General features: G+C 39.3%; 1 protein-coding gene across 1 annotated transcript in view; it reads left to right on the top strand.

Moving 5' to 3' along the window:
- The window catches only part of khdrbs2 (KH domain containing, RNA binding, signal transduction associated 2), a 237,727-nt gene that overhangs the window by 112,157 nt on the left and 104,472 nt on the right, over positions 1–21,098 (top strand). Inside the window, exons 3-4 of the mRNA XM_060926333.1 lie at positions 2,124–2,240; positions 12,412–12,558. Coding sequence (XP_060782316.1) covers positions 2,124–2,240; positions 12,412–12,558 — 264 coding nt within the window. The remainder of the gene's footprint in view (positions 1–2,123; positions 2,241–12,411; positions 12,559–21,098) is intronic.

The raw sequence follows: 21,098 nt of genomic DNA on the forward strand, positions 1-21,098 counted from the left end.
AAATAAACAAATACTTTAAACTTAAAGTGACACAAGTTGATGTATTAAAAAAGATGAATAGTACCCTGTGGAGCTAGAGTAACCCCTAGGTACTTGAATACTTGAATCACATGCTGTATTGCCCGCCGCCCCATGCCTGTGAAGGAGAATGTGCTGGAAAAACATCACGTGCTAATGTTTACACTTGGGTATGGAAACAGCCGAAGTTTATCCTCATTATAATATTATAATGAGCGAGGTCGCAACAAACATGGCAGAACTGGCGGTCTCCAACACTGAAGCGAGTGCTCGAGAGTCTTCAAGCTCACAGGTGCATTTGTTTTTGCCTTTTCAGCCCTCCATTGTGAAAACTGGCCAGCAATATTTACTCAGCTTGTCCGCCGTGTTTTTTCCCTCTCTTTTCTGGCACGTTTTGCCTCTGACAATGTCAGATACTTCCTTAAAATCATCGTTTTTGTCTCAATTTAGGAGTCTACGTTCTATCTGGGCGATCCGCCATGTTTGCTGTGGCTCCGCGTTCACAATCTCTGACCCGTGCATGACCTCATGTGACTTTTCTGAACTGGCTGCCAAGTGGTTTGTAAACAGACTGACACGTGGTTAGGACACCCCACATTAGGAAATAAGATGTATTGAAACAAGATGATGCATACCAGCTATGGGGATGGGTATCAGCTCAAACAATTCAGAAAGGGGAGTGGATTAAATGATTCCTGAACCAGCACATTGACCTGTGTCACTTAAATTAGACAGCTACAACAGACAATTTTAAAAAAAAAACACTTGCACAATTATGATTATCAGTTTTATTGTTCTTCAGTGTTCTGCCTAATGGCAGGTCCGCTCTGATGACTTCAGCCATCAAAGTTTCTCAGGAAGAATTACAGTAGTGGTTTCCCGTTGCCTTCTACTGGATTATTACAGAGGTTTTCTCCTCTCAACCATCCACATACACACACCTATGGAGAATTTAGAGTAACCTAACCTGCATGTTTTTGGACTGTAGGGGAAACTGGAGCACCCGGAGGAAATCCACACAGACTCAGGGAGAACATGCAAACTCCACACAGAAAGGCCCCCATCAGCCACTGAGCTCAAACCCAGAACCTTCTTGCTGTGAAGCAACAGTGCTAACCACTACACCACCGTGCCACCCCTATACTAAACTACTTACTCATCTCATCTCATTATCTCTAGCCACTTTATCCTTCTACAGGGTCGCAGGCAAGCTGGAGCCTATCCCAGCTGACTACGGGCGAAAGGCGGGGTACACCCTGGACAAGTCGCCAGGTCATCACAGGGCTGACACATAGACACAGACAACCATTCACACTCACATTCACACCTACGGTCAATTTAGAGTCACCAGTTAACCTAACCTGCATGTCTTTGGACTGTGGGCGAAACCGGAGCACCCGGAGGAAACCCACGCGGACACGGGGAGAACATGCAAACTCCACACAGAAAGGCCCTCACCGGTCACGGGGCTCGAACCCGGACCTTCTTGTTGTGAGGCGACAGCACTAACCACTACACCACCGTGCCGCCTAAACTACTTACTATATTTTGCAAATCAAACATTTTTCCCATTGTTAAACTATTACACTTGGATTTACACAATGAGACACGAGATAAAGCTGTTACTGAAAGTGAATGAGAGTCATTGCTGGAATTTCCATATGCTTGATTACACAAAGTATATGAATAAGGATGTTATGCTTCTTCCAAGCGCAGACTTCAGGGGCATTCTACAGCTCTTTATTGGCATCTGCACATGTTCTAATATCTAGTGTGAGCAACCAAGCGTCTTTATTGACCCTGAGCATTGATTTGCCAGGTGGACTGTACTCCCTAAAGATAGAGGTTCAGACTCTGACATACAGCTTACAAAGAATCACAAACCTTCCTGTTATTAGTGCTAAAAATAATTGATGGACACGTTAGAAATTGAGTTCGTTTTTTAAAACCAATTTTTTTGTTCAGTTAATATGTTTGGAGGTGTGACTGACTTTGTCTGTGATGGGGAAAAAAACCTATAGATATTTTTTATTGACTTTGAAGTAAGAGAACTGTCAAGAAGCATGAGAGAGCCACGGTATTGCTTTTTCTCTTCTCCATTACAGTTTAATTTTGTTGGGAAACTGCTGGGGCCTCGGGGCAATTCCATGAAAAGATTACAAGAGGAAACCGGAGCGAAGATGTCCATCCTTGGCAAGGGCTCAATGAGAGATAAAGACAAGGTAGAGTAACAGCATCCTGCTTTTGCTTTTGATTTCTGACTCTGAAATGCATATGACATACAATATTCACTTTGAATTATCTCTAATCACATTAATATGTAAAGCAGTATTTGGAAACACTGAACAACTCAGTTGAAAAACTTATAGAATTAAACATATTAAAATGCATTTATTTCATCCAGATTCAGAATATAATTTATGTGTCATCACTCATAGTGCTGTATTGAAAGGAAAAGTCTGTACACAGCAATTCTAGTTTACCAGAGCTATTTATCCTTTAGAATTTCAGCCCCCTGAAAGCTTGTCTGTGAAAGTCGAAGCACAGCCTCAGCAGCTACTGGCACTCAGGGAGAGGAGGAAACGTACAGTAAAATATATGCTTTATAGAAACACTTTTATTTTTAGAATCAGACATTTTCTTTAGAGTCAAGATCAGATCAAGACCGAGACAAGACCAATTTTACAGTAAATATACTGAAAACTGGATCCAGCATTTTTAAATGACTACCAAGGTTAAGCTAATCTAATTTGACAGTTAAAATCAGTTCCAAACAAATATGCAACTCTGATATAACAATATTGCCTTTATGCTTTAGCAAGGCAAAAAAGTTCAGATTGCAAGGTAGTAATGCTAGAATTGGTTAGAATATATAAGAACAAGAACCCTTTATTTATCACACATAGACTCAAGCACAGTGAAATGTCTCCTCTGCATTTAACCTATTTGAAGCAGTGAACACACACATGCACACACAAGTAAGCAATGAGCACACACAAACACACACACACAGAGCAGTGGGCAGCTATACTACAGCACCCAGGGAGCGGTTGGGGCCTTGCTCAAGGGCATTTCAGCCCAACCTTCGGGCCATGGCTGCCCCATGTTAACCTAACCACATATCTTTGATCTGTGGGGGAAGCCGGAGCACCCAGGCAAAACCCACTCAGACACGGGGAGAACATGCAAACCCCACACAGAAAGGCTTCTGTTAGCCACTGGGCTCAAACCCAGAAACTTCTTGCTGTGAGGTGACAGTGCTAACCACTACACCACCGTGTCATCCATAATATATGCATGTTATGTTAGTAAGATATCCATTATTCTAAGATTTATTTGAATAATACTTTTTCAGTTAAAAAAAATTTTTAAAGCACCATGCTTTCCTTAGCAGTCCTAAGAGGCACCATACATAATATTAAAACATAGTTGCTTCTGCATGAAGGTTCAGACTTAGCCATAGATAAATCAAGCATACTTCCAAAACATAGCTCCAGGCAGTGATGAAGGGATCAAATAGTCCAGCAGAACAAAGTTGCCATGGCAACTTGATCTGATCATGTGAAAAGCGTGGCTTATGAATATTGGACAAAATGTATCGCCTATGAAAATTCTATTAATTTTTTCATTAAAAAAATAGATTCGTGGTCATGTCAGTTAAGTTGACATGACAATTTGTCATGTCTCATCTTTGGAATCACCCAAGGTATCACCTGACACAAGAATCACTTTTGTTAAGGGAAACACATCAATACTTAAAAGGCAAAAATTGTTTTTGGTTATTGCAGTGCCCCTTCAGTGGTCAAATGACAAATATTTTGCTCATCCTCACGAAGGCATCCCAAATCCATATACCAAGTTTTGTGTCAACACATTAAAGCATTGCTGAGATATGCCCTTACTTCCTGTTTGCTTGCTGCACTGCCAGTTTCGATTGGCTGTCCCAGACAAACAGTTTTGAAAATCAAAAAACTGTCTGCTAACTTTTGTGAGGCTTGGCCTAAAGATGATCTGTACCCGGTACCAAGCTTGGGCAAATTTGTGGCATTTGAAAAAAAATTAAAACTTTTGATAAGATCCAATATGGCGGTCACACCTCTCGCCCATAGTCAGCTGGGATAGAATCCAGCTTGCTTGCAACCCTGTACAGGATAAGCGGCTACAGATAATGGATGGATGGATGGATGGATGGATGGATGGCGGTCACATCCATTCTGTTGACATGAAAAACTGCTGTTTTGGCCTTGGGACCACCCACAGTATCACCAGACATATTAATCTGTTTTTAAAGGCAAATATATCAGCTTACCCAAATGCATTTTTTGCTTATAGTAGTGCCCTCCAAGTCTGGCTTTGATACATCAAGGGGTTGCTGAGTTATGACCTCACTTCTTGTTTGGCAGCTTTGCTGCCATTTTTTATTAACTATAATGGATAGACACTTTTGTTTCTGTCTTAGGATCTCTCAAGATACAACCACACATAAGAATTACTTTTTTTAAGGCAAACAAATCAAAATTTATTGAGAAAAAGTGCTTTGACTTATTGCACCACCTCCACAGTGATCAAATGGTTCATGTCTTTTTCAGGTCCTCAGGAAGGGGTACTGAGTCTTTGTACCAAGTTTGGTGTCAATACATCAAACAGTTGCTGAGATATAATGTCAGTTCCTGTATGGTGGTTTCACCACTGAATTTGGTTGGCTGTAATGGACAAACAGTTTCAAAAATCTATAATTTTTTATCCATATCTTTTGTGGAAACTTTAAGGCTTGGTCTGAAGATCACCTGTAGCAAATTTGGTGAAAATTGGACAAAATTTGTGGCCTGTGGAAGGTGTTTTTTTTTTTTTTTTTTTTTTTACTTTTTCATAAAATCCAACATGCCGGAAAAGTCAATAGGAGGAAATCGTGACATCAGTTGGTGCATTAGTGGAAACTGTTATGTCAAGGGGTGCATTAAACTTGACTTGAGCCAAGGTATCTCACCTCAGTTTTGAAAATCAGGCATATGGTTCAAAAGTCATTTGATGAAAATCAAAAAGATTTGATGTTTATTTACTACATTTGTTTTATATCAAAGTATTTGGGCTTTTTTTTCTGAATATAAACATGATTGACCTCACCTTTTTCTAAAAAAAAAAATGTACTTCACTAAGTACTGTGATACAATACCAAGTCATCTTGCTGTCCTCAAGGCAAAAGGCATTTGAAAGGGTTTCTCAGTGATGGCCTGTAATTAAGTGGGCTGCTTGTTTGGTTCTGCTTCATTCATTGTTTTCCTCTTGTCTCTCAGACTCTACGGCTTTGTGTTGGAGAGCCAAAGCGTTTAAAAACTTCAATCTGTATTATTATTACAACCCCAAATCAGACAAAGTTGGGATGGTATGGTAAATGCAAATTAAAAAAAAGAAAGCAGTGATTTCTAAATTTACTTTGGCTTGTATTTTATTTCAGACAGTATGAAACAAAGATATTTCATGTTTTGTCTGGTCAGCTTCATTTTATTTGTTCATATACATTCATTACTGCATTTCAGGCCTAAAACACATCCCAAAAATAGTTGGGACAGATTTAATTGAGAGCTAGTAATGAAATAAAACAGTTAAATAATGATGTGATTTGAAACAAGTGATGTCAACAGGTGATTGTTATCATGATTTGGTACAAAATCTGTATCCAGGAAAGTCTGAGTCTTTGAGCAGCAAAGATGGGCTGAGGATCTCCAGTTTGTCAACAAATGCATGAGAAAATTATTGAAATACTTAAAAACAATGTTGCTCAAAGAAAAATAGCAAGGGATTTTGATATTTCACCCTCTACAGTACATAATATTTTAAGGAATAATTTAAGGAATCTGGAGAAATTTCAGTGTGCAAAGGGCAAGGGCGCAAGCCTAAGCTGAACACGCATAATCTCTGATCCTTCAGATGGCACTGCATCAAGAACCATCATTCATCTATAGCTGATATAACCACATGGGCTCGGGATTACTTTGGCAAACTTTTGTCAAGCACAAAAATACAGAGTGACATCCACAAATGCCAGTTAAAACTTTACAGTGCAAAAAGGAAGCCTTATGTTACCTGTGTTTAGAAGTGCTGTCAACTTCTCTGGGCTCGGAGGCATCTGGGATGGACCATCACACAGTGGAAACATGCATTGTGGTTCAATGAATCAGTATTCCAGGGCTTTTTTATAAGAAAGGGACACTGTGTGCTCTAGGCCAAAGGCGAAAAGGACCATCCAGACTGTTACCAGGAACAAGTCTAAAAGCCAGGGTCCGTCATGGTATAAGGTTGTGTCAGTGCCCTTGGCAAAGGTAACTTACACTTCTGAGATGGCAGCATTTGATGCAGAAAAGTACATTGAGATTTTGGAGCAACATATGCTGCCTTCAGGACAACAACTTTTCCAGGGATATTTCAACAAGACAATGCAAAACCACATTCTACACACATTACAAAGGCATGCCTGTAGAAGAAAAGAGTGTTTGTCCCCTCTGTCCCCAATAGAGAATGTGTGGCGAATTTTGAAATGAAAAATATGACACCGGTGACCTCATAATGTTGCACAGCTTAAGACCATTTTGCTTGGTCTTGGGACAAAATGGGACAAAAGTAACACCTGAAATGTTTCATCACTTGGTGTCTTCAGTTGCTAAATATCTTTTAAATGTTGTGAGAATAAATGGAAACATTATAAAATGGTAAATGCTTTCCTGTTACAAGTTTTTTGAAATGTGTTGCAAGAATCAGATTAGAGAGAAATAGTTATTTTGAAAAACAACAATAACAACAACAATAAAATTCATGAGACAAAACATCAAATAATTTGCTGTTGTATAGTTTTGAGTGCAACACCGGTAAAAGATTATTTACAAAACTTTTTTTTTTCAGTTTTAATTTAAAAAAATACTGTTCCAACTTTTTCTGATTTGGGGTTGTATTATTATTACTATCCATCCATCCATCCATTATCTGTAGCCGCTTATCCTGTCCTGCAGGGTCGCAGGCAAGCTGGAACCTATCCCAGCTGACTATGGGCGAGAGACGGGGTACACCCTGGACAAGTTGCCAGGCCATCGCAGGGCTGACACATAGACACAGACAACCATTCACACTCACATTCACACCTACGGTCAATTTAGAGTCACCAGTTAACCTAACCTGCATGTCTTTGGACTGTGGGGGAAACCGGAGCACCCGGAGGAAACCCACGCGGACACAGGGAGAACATGCAAACTCCACACAGAAAGGCCCTCACCGGCCGCTGGGCTCGAACCCAGACCTTCTTGCTGTGAGGCGACAGTGCTAACCACTACACCACCATGCCACCCGTTATTATTATTATTATTATTATTATTATATCGAATTTTTTTTTTAAATCGAGTTTTAAAGCTGCTGAAGAACCAACATTTTCGTGTTTCATTAGCAGAATTAAAAACACCATCTTGTGTAGCAGCATGAGTATTATTTATACAGCAGCTAATTTTAGGTTAGGATATATCCATTTATTTTTAATATAGCTCAAATTCATCCAGATTTGGGGCTTTAATAACCTTTAACCAACTTAAATATTGCTTTCTGCAGCATCACTCTTATCCTCTGTCTGTCAGTGAGAGTGACACAGACACACAGGAGCCAGAGCTGGCTTATTAACATGGGAGATGCAGTTTATGCAATGGAAACAGATTTTTAAGCAAAATAAGATGCATAATTTATGTGCACAGTCAGAACAGTGCAGTTTTACCTCCTGTGTTACTCCCTTTGAGAAGCAGCACAAGGACAGATCAACACACTTCTTTAGTATTGAAGTCCCTACATTCTATCAGTCCTTCCTGATCCAGGCTGTAATATCTTCTGCAGATCTAATTTAGGCTCTAAACATTATTAAGTATAAAAAAGCCGATCATTAATTTCATACATGTTTAAGATACCTCACTGAAAGGAGTATTTGACAGATCTTCTTATACCACCAGACAGAAACTAGGTTACAAGAATGTAACTGTCAGTACACCATGTACCCCTTTTTCAGTAACAATAAACAAAAAAGGAGAGACTTGTCATTATGTCATATTTCTAGAGGGTTCCGGTGCACTTAGACTCACTTCACTACCTTTTGAAACATCCCCTGAAAGACAGACTCAGCTTTTAAAACAGTGAGCCATGCTGCATTTCCTCTCGGCCTGACATAAAAGGAAATTTAAAGCTTTCATATTTGAGACAGTGAAATGTAATCTCACTGAAAGTTCTATCTTGGACAAGAAATAAAATAAACAATGTGGGTTTCTTTTATTTTTCCCATGGTTCACACTACTGCTATTGCATATCTTACACACGCACGCACACACACGCGCGCGCACACACACACACACACACACACACACACACACACACACACACACACACACAGAGTATGTGAGGAGAGAGAGAGAGAATATAAATCTTAAACATCAAATGAGTGCAAATTGAATGAAGCAAAATTTCAGGAGTGTTTTCTAACCTTCATTCAAAGGCACGTATGAAGTGATTAGGTCAGTGACTTTGCAATGATGTTGTAGCAACTATTAGTTAGTGATAATCAGAAATGAAGAGTATGCATGACTGATCGAGTGTCCATGAATGCCTCCTCTAACAGAGCTCTTCAGATTAGAGTGCAAGCTACAGGCATAAGTAATCAAAAGGAGGTGGTAATGTAGGCTGTGGTAATTACAAGTTTTCTGAAGAATAGTTACAGATGACCTTCTGAATGCCTCTTAGATAAATCCCAAATTGCTCCCCATCTCATGGTGGAAAATGAATCTTCGGGGTGGCCACATCAGTTTCTGTTGAACAGCGCTCTCTCTCTCTCTCTCTCTCTCTCTCTCTCTCTCTCTCTGTGTGTGTGTGTGTGTGTGTGTGTGTATATATATATATATATATATATATATATATATATATATATATATATATACAGTGCCACCTAGTAGTATTGGCACCCTTGAAGTTTATGTACTTAAAGTTAAGCATCTCCTGAATAAAAGTGATGTAGTGATGCAGAATTTTTCTACAGATAGCTCGTGGTTAATATAAAAGAGCAAAGTATCAACAAAATAAAAAAATAAACAATTAGAGTGAAAAAAATGAAAAAGGTAAATCTTGCTGTATCACTAGTATTGGCACCCTTTGCTGTTAGTCCTAAAACCTAACCTAACTAAACCTAATTTGACTCACCTATGGTAAATTATAAATGGAAATCACCTGTGAAGACCTGTCTGTGCCCATGTGACATAAAATGGCCAATGAATGATGAGATTTGTGTTTTGAAAAACCAACTGTTTCACTCAGTCCCTTTTTCACAATGGTGAAGACAAAAGAGCTGTCTGAAGAAACGAGAAATGCAGTTGTTGACAAACACAAGAGCTCCAAAGGATATAAAGCCATCTCCAAAGAGCTTGGTATCCCTGTGTTAACAGTACGTAATGTTATTAAGAAATATTTGAAGCATAGAACTGTCAAGAACCTCCCTGGGCGGGGGGGTAAGAGAAAAAATCAATGATAGAAGTCGTCGAAGTTTGGTGCGATTGGTGGCAGAATCACCTCAGTTAACATCTACGGACCTGCAGGCCCACCTGGAACAGTCTGGGGTAACTGTTTCAAGAAGCACCATAAGGCGCACACTCAACACAGCAGGGCTAGAGGCCAAGGAAGACCCCATTATTGAAAAAAAGACACAAAAAGGAGCGTCTGGAGTTTGCGAAAGAGAACCTGGACAAGCCACAGTCCTTCTGGGAAAATGTCCTGTGGACAGATGAGACAAAAGTAGAGCTTTTTGGGAATTCTCACAGGCAGTATGTTTACAGGCGCTGCAATGAAGCATTCAAAGAAAAGAACACCCTACCAATAATGCTGTGGGGCTGCTTTGCTGCATCTGGGACTGGAGGCCTTACCCATGTCATAGGTATTATGAAGTCTGAAGATTATCAACAGATTTTGGAGCAAAATGTCCTGCCCAGTGTAAGAAAGCTCGGTTTGAGGCGAAGATCTTGGGTACTCCAGCAGGACAAAGACCCCAAACACACATCTAAAAGCACACAAAAATGGTTAGAAAAGAAAAAATGGACTGTTTTGAAATGGCCTGCAATGAGTCCTGACCTCAATCCAATTGAGAATCTTTGGGGGGAGTTGAAATCTGCCATTGGCAGAAGGAATCCTTCAAATATCCAAGACCTAGAGCGCATAGCGAAGGAAGAGTGGGAGAAAATACCACAAGACAAATGCAAGAAGCTCATTGATGGCTACAGGAAACGTTTGGAGGCCGTCATCGCTGCCAAAGGGTGTGCAACCAAATACTAAGGAGGGGTGCCAATATTCCTGCACCTGCTGTATTTCTGTTTTTTGTTGTCTTAGAAATTAAAATGCCTATTTTGAACAAAAACAACTTTTCAGTTCCTTTGGACCTTCAATTAAAAGATCTTGGTATTGCAAATTGTGTCCATTTCCATTTATTTCTGGAGATATTACAAAAGTTGTGAATAAAATTAAGGGGTGCCAATACTGCTAGGCGGGGCTGTGTGTGTGTATATATATATATATATATATATATATATATATATATATATATATATATATATATATATATATATATATATGTATGTGTACAGGATTAGTCAAAATTATGTTAATACTTAAATGATAGAAACCATTTATTCACAAAACATACATCATATGTGCAAGATGATTTACAGGACGGTCTCAACCTGTTCGCCATCATGTTCAACACACAAAAACCAGCGAGCAACAGTACCATTTAAAGCCCAGACACACATTTCGTGGGGAATAGATGATACCACAGTCCTTATTCTGTCCTTGAGGTCATTGATATCACAAACCTTCCTGCTATACACGCGCTTCTTCACCATACCCCATAACCAGAAATTACAGGGCATCAAATCAGGGTAGTGTGGAGGCCATGGCAATGGTCCACCGCAACCTATCCATCGACCTGGAAATGTATGGTCAAGATAAGGACGAACAGTACGGCCAAAATGCGGCGGTGCACCATCCTGTTGGAAATACTCCACCAATTGGGTCTGTAGTGGAAGTTTATCAATGGCGTACTGCTGCACCATCTGTAAGTAGACGTCTGACGTCACTGTTGGAGTGTCAAAAAAGTAGGGTCCAATTACGCCAGCAACGGTCACGGCTCACCACACATTTCTGAGAAAAATAATCCATTAGTGTTAACATAATTTTGACTAACCCTGTATATACACAGAGTTTTATTATAGTTTTGATGTCCTCAGTATTGTTCTACATTGTAGAAAATAGTCAAAATACAAAAAACCTATGAAAGAGTAGGTGTCCAAACATTTGACTGGTACTGTGTGTAGGGTGACAATCAAACATATATACACACACACACACACACACACACACACACACACACACACACACATGTCCTGTTTAATGGGATACGAGGTAACACAGAGGCAAAATTTCTTTAGTCATTCATCAACATGTAATTTGAACTATTAGGGAATACACAAGCAAAATGAGAAAAAAGTGTTTTGATCTTCATAAAGCGGACAATGGTTATAAAAATTTATGGTGTAAACCTCAGGCTTTCACACGATACGGTACGATTTGGATTCTTAAGACAGCAATTTGATATTTGATGACAACACTAAATCTGCGAAGATATAGTTGCAGTGATTTGAATCGTTCAGTCATTCCATAACTAAAACAAATACTGTAGCTACATATAGTATGTAATGTGATTTAATCATTTGTACAGGGTTAGTCAAAATTGTGTTAACACTTAAAAACAAAACATACATCATATGTGCAAGATGATTTACAGGACGGTCTCAACCTGTTCGCCATCGTGTTCAACGCACAAAAACCAGCGAGCAACAGTACCGTTTAATCTGTCACCCATGGCGTACATCTATCTGCAGGAGAAAAGTAATCCATTAATGTTAACATAATTTTGACTAACCCCGTACTTGTCCATGATATTTTCTTACAAACTTTGTCATAAATTTAGTTCGTGTTTAGTTTAACCCTGACTAGGCACTCACTAATGATGAATGGATGAAGGTTGTAAATGCATCATGTTAATGATTCTGTTCTTTCTTTGTCCTGTAAGCTTCATATCTGACTGTTCACTAGTGCCAGCATGAAAATAAAAACTTCCTGATCCTGCAGGATCCCAGTCCTGATGCACACCTATAGTTTCAACCAGATTCTCTGTTGAGCTTTCTGACAGGCTTCCTAAAAAAAAAAACGTTCATGTGTATTTGTATCTGTGGAGAGCATATTACCTGTTCAATCTGAGTAATACATTAATATTCAGTTACATCCTTAATAGAAATCAGACAGAACTAAACCTACTGAAATTCCCACTTACAGGAAGAAGAGCTGAGGAAAAGTGGGGAGGCTAAATATGCCCATTTGAACAACGATCTCCATGTTTTAATTGAAGTCTTCGCACCACCTGGAGAGGCGTATTCCCGCATGAGCCATGCCTTGGAGGAAATTAAAAAATTCCTGGTTCCTGTAAGTTCATACAGGCTGCTTCATTTCCATTTAACTCTTGAAGGGTAACTGAACTGTACATGAGCACCATTTTCCCCCTCTGATGAACTAACCCTGTAAGCTGTAAGCCAGACACTTCTTCAATGCTAATTAAAACAAAAAGGGGTTTGGAAGCTTAAGCGTGCAGCTTAGATTGATAGATTATGATAGACTTTTCTTGAACACGGTATATTGGTGTGCAATATTGTCATATCCTGGCGTTTCAGTACTGTCACTTTATGTAAACTATGCAATTTTTTGCTCACACTGATGACAAATAATAACTGTTCCTATTACACTGAGGCTGCATATTTGCTTTGTAATATGTTTCCATAGACTGCAGGAGTTAGGAGTTAGGCATGGATTCAAAAGCTTCTCTCAGCATTTTTCAATCTACAGCTCCAGCTAGGAGCAGTATGAGTCCCAATGTTAATAAGCTCAGCTATATAGGAGGGGGAAAGGCCCTGCTGTGTTTCTCCTCAAGCCTTAAGCATTTGCCAACCAATAATTAATGTTCCTGCTGTAATATACTGTATATGCAGCGTCTACACTGTAGGACTGTGGCTGTGTGAGATGATTGCCTCAGGTGAGAGGTGTTAGAAGAGACTCTCACTTCACTTTACCCATCATACCCAAAAGCAACACCCTCAGCCTTTGGCGCATGGCTCACCCTCAGCAGAGCTACTGTGCTAGCCACAAGGCTTTGTCCATTAATCTTGTTTAGGTCCTACTGTGGACTAGGCATACATTTCAAAGAGATGGAGGCTCATCTGAGGTAAAAAAAAAACCTGACAGGACAAAGACACTGAAGACCTTTTTCAAGATGTTTATCTTTGTTATAATTTTAAAGGAATCTACAGTCAGCTACAGAATTACTGGCACCCTTATTTAAAAAAAGGGGGATAGCAAATAAAAAAGGGATACATTTCTAAATTTATAAATTGATAAATTAAAAATCTATATCCAGAATGTGTGTGTGTGTGTGTGTGTGTGTGTGTGTGTGTGTGTGTGTGTGTGTGTATACAGTGCCTTGAAAAAGTATTCATACCCCTGAACTTTTTCACATTTTTCCACCTTACAACCATGAACTTAAAAGTTTTTTATTGAGATTTTATGTGATAGACCAACACAGAGTAGCACATAATTGTGAAGTGAAACGAAAATGATAAATGGTCTTCAAAATTTTAAAGAAATAAAAATCTGAAAAATGTGGTGTGCATTAGTATTCAGCCCCCCTGCGTCAATACTTTGTAGAGCCACCTTTTGCTGCAATTACAGCTGCAAGTCTTTTGTGGTATGTCTCTACCAGCTTTGCACATCTAGACACTGAAATTTTTGCTCATTCTTCTTTGCAAAATAGCTCAAGCTCAGCCAGATTGGATGGAGAGCGTCTGTGAACAGCAATTTTCAAGTCTTGCCACAGATGCTCAGTGGGATTTAGGTCTGGACTTTGACTGGGCCGTTCTAACACATGAATGTTCTTTGATCTAAACCATTCCATTGTAGCTCTGGCTGTATGTTTAGGGTCATTGTCTTGCTGGAAGGTGAATCTCCTTCCCAGTCTGAAGTCTTTTGCAGCCTCCAACAGGTTTTCTTCCAGGATTGCCCTGTATTTAGCTCCATCCATCTTCCCATCAACTCTGACCAGCTTCCCTGTCCCTGCTGAAGAAAAGCATCCCCATAGCATGATGCTGCCACCACCATGTTTCACAGTGGGGATGGTGTGTGCAGGGTGATGAGCAGTGTTAGTTTTCCACCACACATAGCGCTTTGCATTTAGGCCAAAAAGTTCAACTTTGGTCTCATCTGACCAAAGCACCTTCTTCCACATGTTTGCTGTGTCCCCTACATGGCTTCTGGCAAACTGCAAACGGGACTTCTTATGCCTGTCTTTCAACAATGGCTTTCTTCTTGCCACTCTTCCAAAAAGGCCAGATTTGTGGAGTGTACGACTTATAGTTGTCCTGTGCACAGATTCTCCCACCTGAGCTGTGGATTTCTGCAGCTCCTCCAGAGTGATCATGGGCCCCTTGGCTGCTTCTCTGACCAGTGCTCTCCTTGCTCACTCTGTCAGTTTAGGTGGACGGCCATGTCTTGGTAGGTTTGCAGTTGTGCCATACTTTTTCCATTTTTGAATGATGGATTGAACAGTGCTTCTTGAGATGTTCAGAACTTGGGATATTTTTTTATAACCTAACCCTGCTTTAAACTTCTCCAGAACTTTATCTATGACCTGTCTGGTGAGTTCTTTGGTCTTCATGATGCTGTTTGTTCTTCAGTGTTCTCTAACAAACCACTGAGGCCTTCACAGAACAAGTGTATTTACGTATGCTGAGAGTAAATTACACACAGTAGGACTCTAGTAACTAATTAGATGACTTCTGAAGGCAATTGATTGCACTGGATTGTATTTAGAGGTATCAGAGTACAGGGGGCTGAATACTAATGCACACCACATTTTTCAGATTTTTACTTGTTTAAAATTTTGAAGACCATTTATCATTTCCGTTTCACTTCACAATTATGTGCTACTCTGTGTTGGTCTATCACATAAAATCTCAATAAAAAACTTTTAAGTTCGTGGTTGTAAGGTGGAAAAATGTGAAAAAAGTTCAAGGGGTATGAATACTTTTTCAAGGCACTGTGTATATATATAAACAGTTATTCCACAAAATCAAGTCATAGATGAGCTAATAGCCAACGAGACGTAGCACTGAGTTGGCTATAAGCCATGTACGACGAGATTGAGTGGAATAACTGTTTTACTCTATCCACATTCACTGGGTTTTGAGAAACAGAGCATTTTTATATTTTGCAAATTTGATAAATAAGAACTTTGTACAAAACGTATGACAAAATCGTTTCCGATGAGAATGTAAACAAACCAGCGAAATGACAGTAGCAATTTGTGAAAAATGCTATAATAATAATGATTCTTGAAAAATAAAAGATATGTTCTTACCAGCAAATACTTTTATTCCATGTTCTGTTGCTTTTTTGGGGGGGTTTTGTTTTCAAGTAGAGTTTTTATTTCGTTCTCAATTGGTTCAGTAACATGATCCGCCGTTTTCTTATTCTTCTTTCGGGTTTTTTGGGCAGTTGGCAAACCAACTTAAAGATGCGTTACTGCCACTGACTGGGCTGGAGTGTGGAATAGGATAAAAAAAAAGGGGGGGTGGACTGTATTCTCTTAGCTATTTCTGTTGTTTTTAAATACTTGATAACAAAGTGATATATCTGACTTGATGCGCGCCGCCATTTTGTTTTTCTGTACTCATGGTATATAAGCAGGTGATATCCTAGTACTAGAGTATCAGAGCATGAGATTGCTCATATCCAGTGAATGTGGAGAGAATAAATAAATAAATAAATAATACCTGGACAGCTGTTTTGTGGCAATATCTCTTGTTAATTGAATTGGATTGAAATATGGACATAAAAAATGTGCTACGTATCTTAATTTCACACTAAAAATATGAGAAGTCTAACCTGTAATTAAAGTAAATTTATCCCGAGGGTGATTTTTTTTAATCACAAATGCCAAAATTATTAGCGCCCCTAGTGATTCCTATGGGAAAATATAACTAAAGCATTTTCTTATTTTTATCTTACTTATATTTTAATTTAATGTTTACTTTAAAGTAGAAAAGAAGTGTTTATGAACTCTTAAAGCAGTCATCAATGACTTCCTATTTCACCAGGATGAGTGAATGTGAATGAAATATGAGGTGACACAGAGGCTAATTTCCCTTAGTCAATCATCCACATGGGGAAGATTTAAAAGAACACAAATGAAATAAGTGTGGCACAAGTGTGTTGACTTTCATAAATAAGACAGTGGTTCTGAAATATTGCTATAGACAGGAAAGGACCACATCCCTCCATGTATTTTCCCCATGTAAAATGAGGAAGATGGAGAAGTAAATTTTCTACAAAAATCATTACAGGGTCACCAAGTCTTCATATTTACAGTTAGATGCCACCTCCATTTCAACAAACTATACAGAAGATTTTAATTGAAACTCTGGCCTTTTCTGCAAAGGAGCTGCTGCTGCGTGAGCTGGGCCTTTCAAGTGGCCCAATGATCCAAAACATGTATCCAAATCCACATAAAAAGTGGCCATACCAGTCCCCTGACCTAAACCCTATTTTACAAACCTGTGGAGTGAGCTGGAAAATGAAAATCCACAAGAGAAGACCTAGGATCCTGGAGGATCTGAAGAGGCTGTGTTTTAAGAAGTGGTTTCCCAAATTATCAAGCATTATAGAAGAAGACTCATTGCCAGGGGCGGCTTGCGTCAGTGGGTTAGCAGGGTTAAGCCCTGTCTGTTTTTCAAAGGTAAAGGAAAAATCAATATAAGATTTCATTTTGGACAGCCACATCATCTTATCTAAGGTTAACAAATGCTTTAAAGAGGATTTGTGATTTTTTGAAACTGAATGTAACAGCACCACTATCGGTCTAAAAAAAAAAACATACACAGAATTATATGAAGGTTCATGCAGCCAGTCAGCAACAGTCGTGTCACAGTGTGACGCCCCCACCCCCAGTTTTGAGCTCCAATAGGCTAATATATTCTAGCCCATTTTGCTGACATTTCTGTAATATGTCACCAGTAGATATGTTACGGACTCAGTCACAAATTTAATAAACATGAACGAAGCTGATTATTTACTCATCATTATTTTTCCACTAAAATATGTTTGGATGACAAAATGAAAGTAAATAGACTGAGGACACATTGTTTAAATGAAGTGCAAATTGCACAAAAGTGCAGATGACAAAACCGTAAGTTTAGTATTTTTGGTTTGAACAAAAGTATTAAAGCTAGACTGCCTTTCAGATTTTTCAAGTTTAGGTCATAAAAAGAATTTTCCCGACACCTAATTATTTTTGTTTAGTGGACAGAAAGCTACTGAATTCGAATCACAAACTTCCAATTTTATTAGTTTTTTAAAAATAGAACAATTAATTAATTTAGGGCCACGTGACCCTAAATTCTCTGCTATTTTTTCCTGCTTCACCATGACCCAATTCAAGATACTACATCATGTATGACATGGTGGGCTTTCTCTGTTCGCGCAAGGCATTGTGGGATACAAATTTGAAACAGGAGAGAAAAATGGAGGACGCGAATGAAACGTGAAAGACCGACTACAGTAACGGAAGATGAGAAGAAAAGATGTAATGTTGTGAAGGAAAGGAAACGCAGGACCAAACTAATAAATATTGGTGGTCAGCGAGCACCTCGGTGTGATCAGCTGTTCGTTTAGCGACAGAATGATGTAACTGTCAGTGTACGGTCAAGGTAAACCTGTAGATGGCAGTAATGCAACACTGTGGATGCCAGCTGCTATAAAGCCCAAAAGAAGAAGATAAACATGCACACATGGTCTGCTTGACTGCGCAAAGCGAGCAATTTCATGCATAATGTTTGCTAGGGAGTCATCTCAAATGAAATAACTTCCCAGCCACAGAATGGCCTGGGGTTTTTTTTTGTTTGTTTTTTTAGATATTGCAGAAATAAGCATATTTCACAAATTTCAGAGGGAACAAAATTTCACCAATTTTATGAAATCGAAAGGCCGTCTCGCTTTAAAACTTTTCTGTGTACCGTGTTTGTTATTAAGAGGAAACGGTTCAGATTCATATGCCAAAAGTTATATATAAACTAGTGCTGTCAAAAATGTCGCGTTATTAATGCGTTAACTTGACTCAATTTTAACGGCGATAATTTTTTTATCGCGAGATTAACGCTCTGTGGCATGCTGTAGGTTTTTCATAAGCTTTTGAAACTGCCAGGGACTTGGAACAGAGACTTTGGTTAGAAAACCGATAGCAGCTAGACTGTAATGCCCCGCACAGCCAGAGTCCTCTGCCCCCCCCAAGAACCAGCGCGGGCAGGGCGCGCTAGTAGAGATGGGATTTATGGCTCTTTGATGGGATCCGCATCTTTGTGATCCGTTCTTTGAAAAGAGCCGTTCAAAAGACTGGCTCATTTGGCTCTTTTTAAATATTTATTCAGTTTTAAGAAGACAGCGTCTAAAGAAGCCAGATCCCTCTGAACTGTAAACTCAATGCTATCCCAGAAATCCTTCCTGTAATATGCAAATTTGGCCGCCTCTGATTGGACAGCGCGACGCATCAACAGGCAGAAAGTGTAAAAGTACAAAATGTGTTAAGTGAGCTGAAACAGTAAAGATCAGATTCAATGCAATATTTATCAACGAACAACTTAAACTTAATATAATAGTGTACTTTATATTATAATCAAGCATGTCAAGCCTACCGTCACTGTGTAACCTATCTCTCTTTAGTTGTAGACTAACTCAAACAGTAGATCATTTCACTCATGGTTCTCTTGCTAGCCCCGCGCCGGTGCTCGGCTTAGGTTTCACTTTGCGGTGGCTGTGTCAAGACGTGTTATGCTTTGCAATAAAAAAAAAACATTGGTACAAAGCAAGCCCATTCACTTTTTTATGCTGATAAGAGAATTACAATGGTTTTTTATGTGACAAAAATGTGCGATTAAATTGCGATTAATCGCGAGTTAACTATGACTGTTGCAACATTAATCGCGATTAAATATTTTAATCGCTTGACAGCACTAATATAAACTTTTAAGTTATATATTAGTGATATATATTATTCACTGCCCCCCCAAAAAATATTAAAGGCTAGATTTCTCACATTTCCAGCGCAAAATTAAGTTAATTAAACATTTACTCATAACCATTTTACCCACCTTTACCAAGGGTGCTAATAATTCTGTAGCAGAGTGCACACAATAATGTGATTTAGTTCCAGACTGCGGTCTTGTGCTAAATTAGCAAATGCAAGTAACTGCTAAGCATTCAATAGCTGAATGCTTCTAGGTTCTTGGCTGAAGTTTGAAAGATAAATGAGGATGAATCTGTGTACTCTGAGGCAGGACACAAGTGTGTGTGCTCAGTGTGAGGTTTATTAGAATGAAGTCCATAGTAAGGGGCAATACACAGACAGACCGGGTTAAACTCATGTATTCCATGATCATAAACTAAGCAACTAGGTAAGGCTGAAAACAAATGAAACTCTGGCCACAACAAGACATATGAGAAATAAGGGTTCAGTATTAACTGTGAATGCAAAATAAAAATTTGGAAGGATCAAAGAAAAACACAGAGCGTATGTACAGACATTGCATTAGCCAGAGGATCATGAGACACAGGTGCACATAATAACAGACCAGTAACCTGATGAAGGCAGAGACAAGACCAAAACAAATCTGACACAGGAGCGCATGGCACTGTTGCCATGGAAGTCACGATGCAAAGCAAGACTAAAGCAAGTTTTTCAAATGTTATTAACTCATCAACTTAATCAACTGACTGGAACATATTACACGTACTACATTCTAGCAAGCTTAGTAAAAGCTATAACAATAATGCAGTCCATTAAACAGTTTATTGTATTTCACAGGAAGCGATGAAGAACTCTTTAGGTATAAAATACCCAAGAACAACACAGTAGAGCAAGAATTATTATATAACAATCTGGATATGAGTGGGATGATGGCGAAGCTCCAGGGTCCCTAGTTTGACTCTAAGTTTGGCTTATTGCCTATGTGGAGATCTAATTTCTCTCTTTCTTCATGTGGATTTCCTCCCACTGTCCAAAACTAAATTATGTGGACTGACTATGCTAAATTGTCCCTAGGTGTAAAGATGTGTGTGTGCACATGGTGCCCAGTGATAGACTGGCATCCCAGCCACGTGAATTCCAGCACTAAGTGTTCCCAGGATAGGCTCCGCAACCCTAACTAGGATAAAGCATTCAGTGAAGATGAATGAATTACTTGGATATTAAAGGTATTACTTGTTTGTTTGTTTTATCTGTAACCGCTTATCCCGTGCGGGGTCACGGGGGGCAAGCTGGAACCTATGCCAGCTGACCATGGCCGAGAGGCAGGGTACACCCTGGACAAGTCGCCAGCTCATCACAGGGCTGACACACACATAGAGACACAAACATCCATTCACACTCACGGTCAATTTAGAGCCACCAATTAATCTAACCTGCATATCTTTGGACTGTGAGAGGAAACCCACACAGACACGGGGAGAACATGCAAACTCCATACAGAAAGGCCCTTGTCAGCTGCTGGGCTTGAACCCAGAACCTTCTTGCTGTGAGGCGACAGTGCTAACCACTACACCACTGTGCTACCAAAGGTATCACTAATAGTTAGAATAGATGGTAGCAAAGCTCTAGACTGCTTCATGGTATCCAGCCCTTTAGCAGTTTTTGGTTAGTACTGAATACACACGAGTACTGTGTATGATAATTTAGACAGTATCACCACAGGCAAGAGTTGTTTGCCACCCGCAAGGCATCAACAATGCATTATACTGCCATCTGCTGCACTTCTATCAGGTGAGAGTCGTACACCACAGAAGTCCTGTTGACTGTAGGGCATTCATTACTGAGGAGACGTGTAGAGATGTCGGATGAGAACCAGACCATGAAATATAATAATATTCAA

This window comes from Neoarius graeffei, chromosome 7, assembly GCF_027579695.1.
Source record: "Neoarius graeffei isolate fNeoGra1 chromosome 7, fNeoGra1.pri, whole genome shotgun sequence".
Taxonomy (NCBI): Eukaryota; Metazoa; Chordata; class Actinopteri; order Siluriformes; family Ariidae; genus Neoarius; species Neoarius graeffei.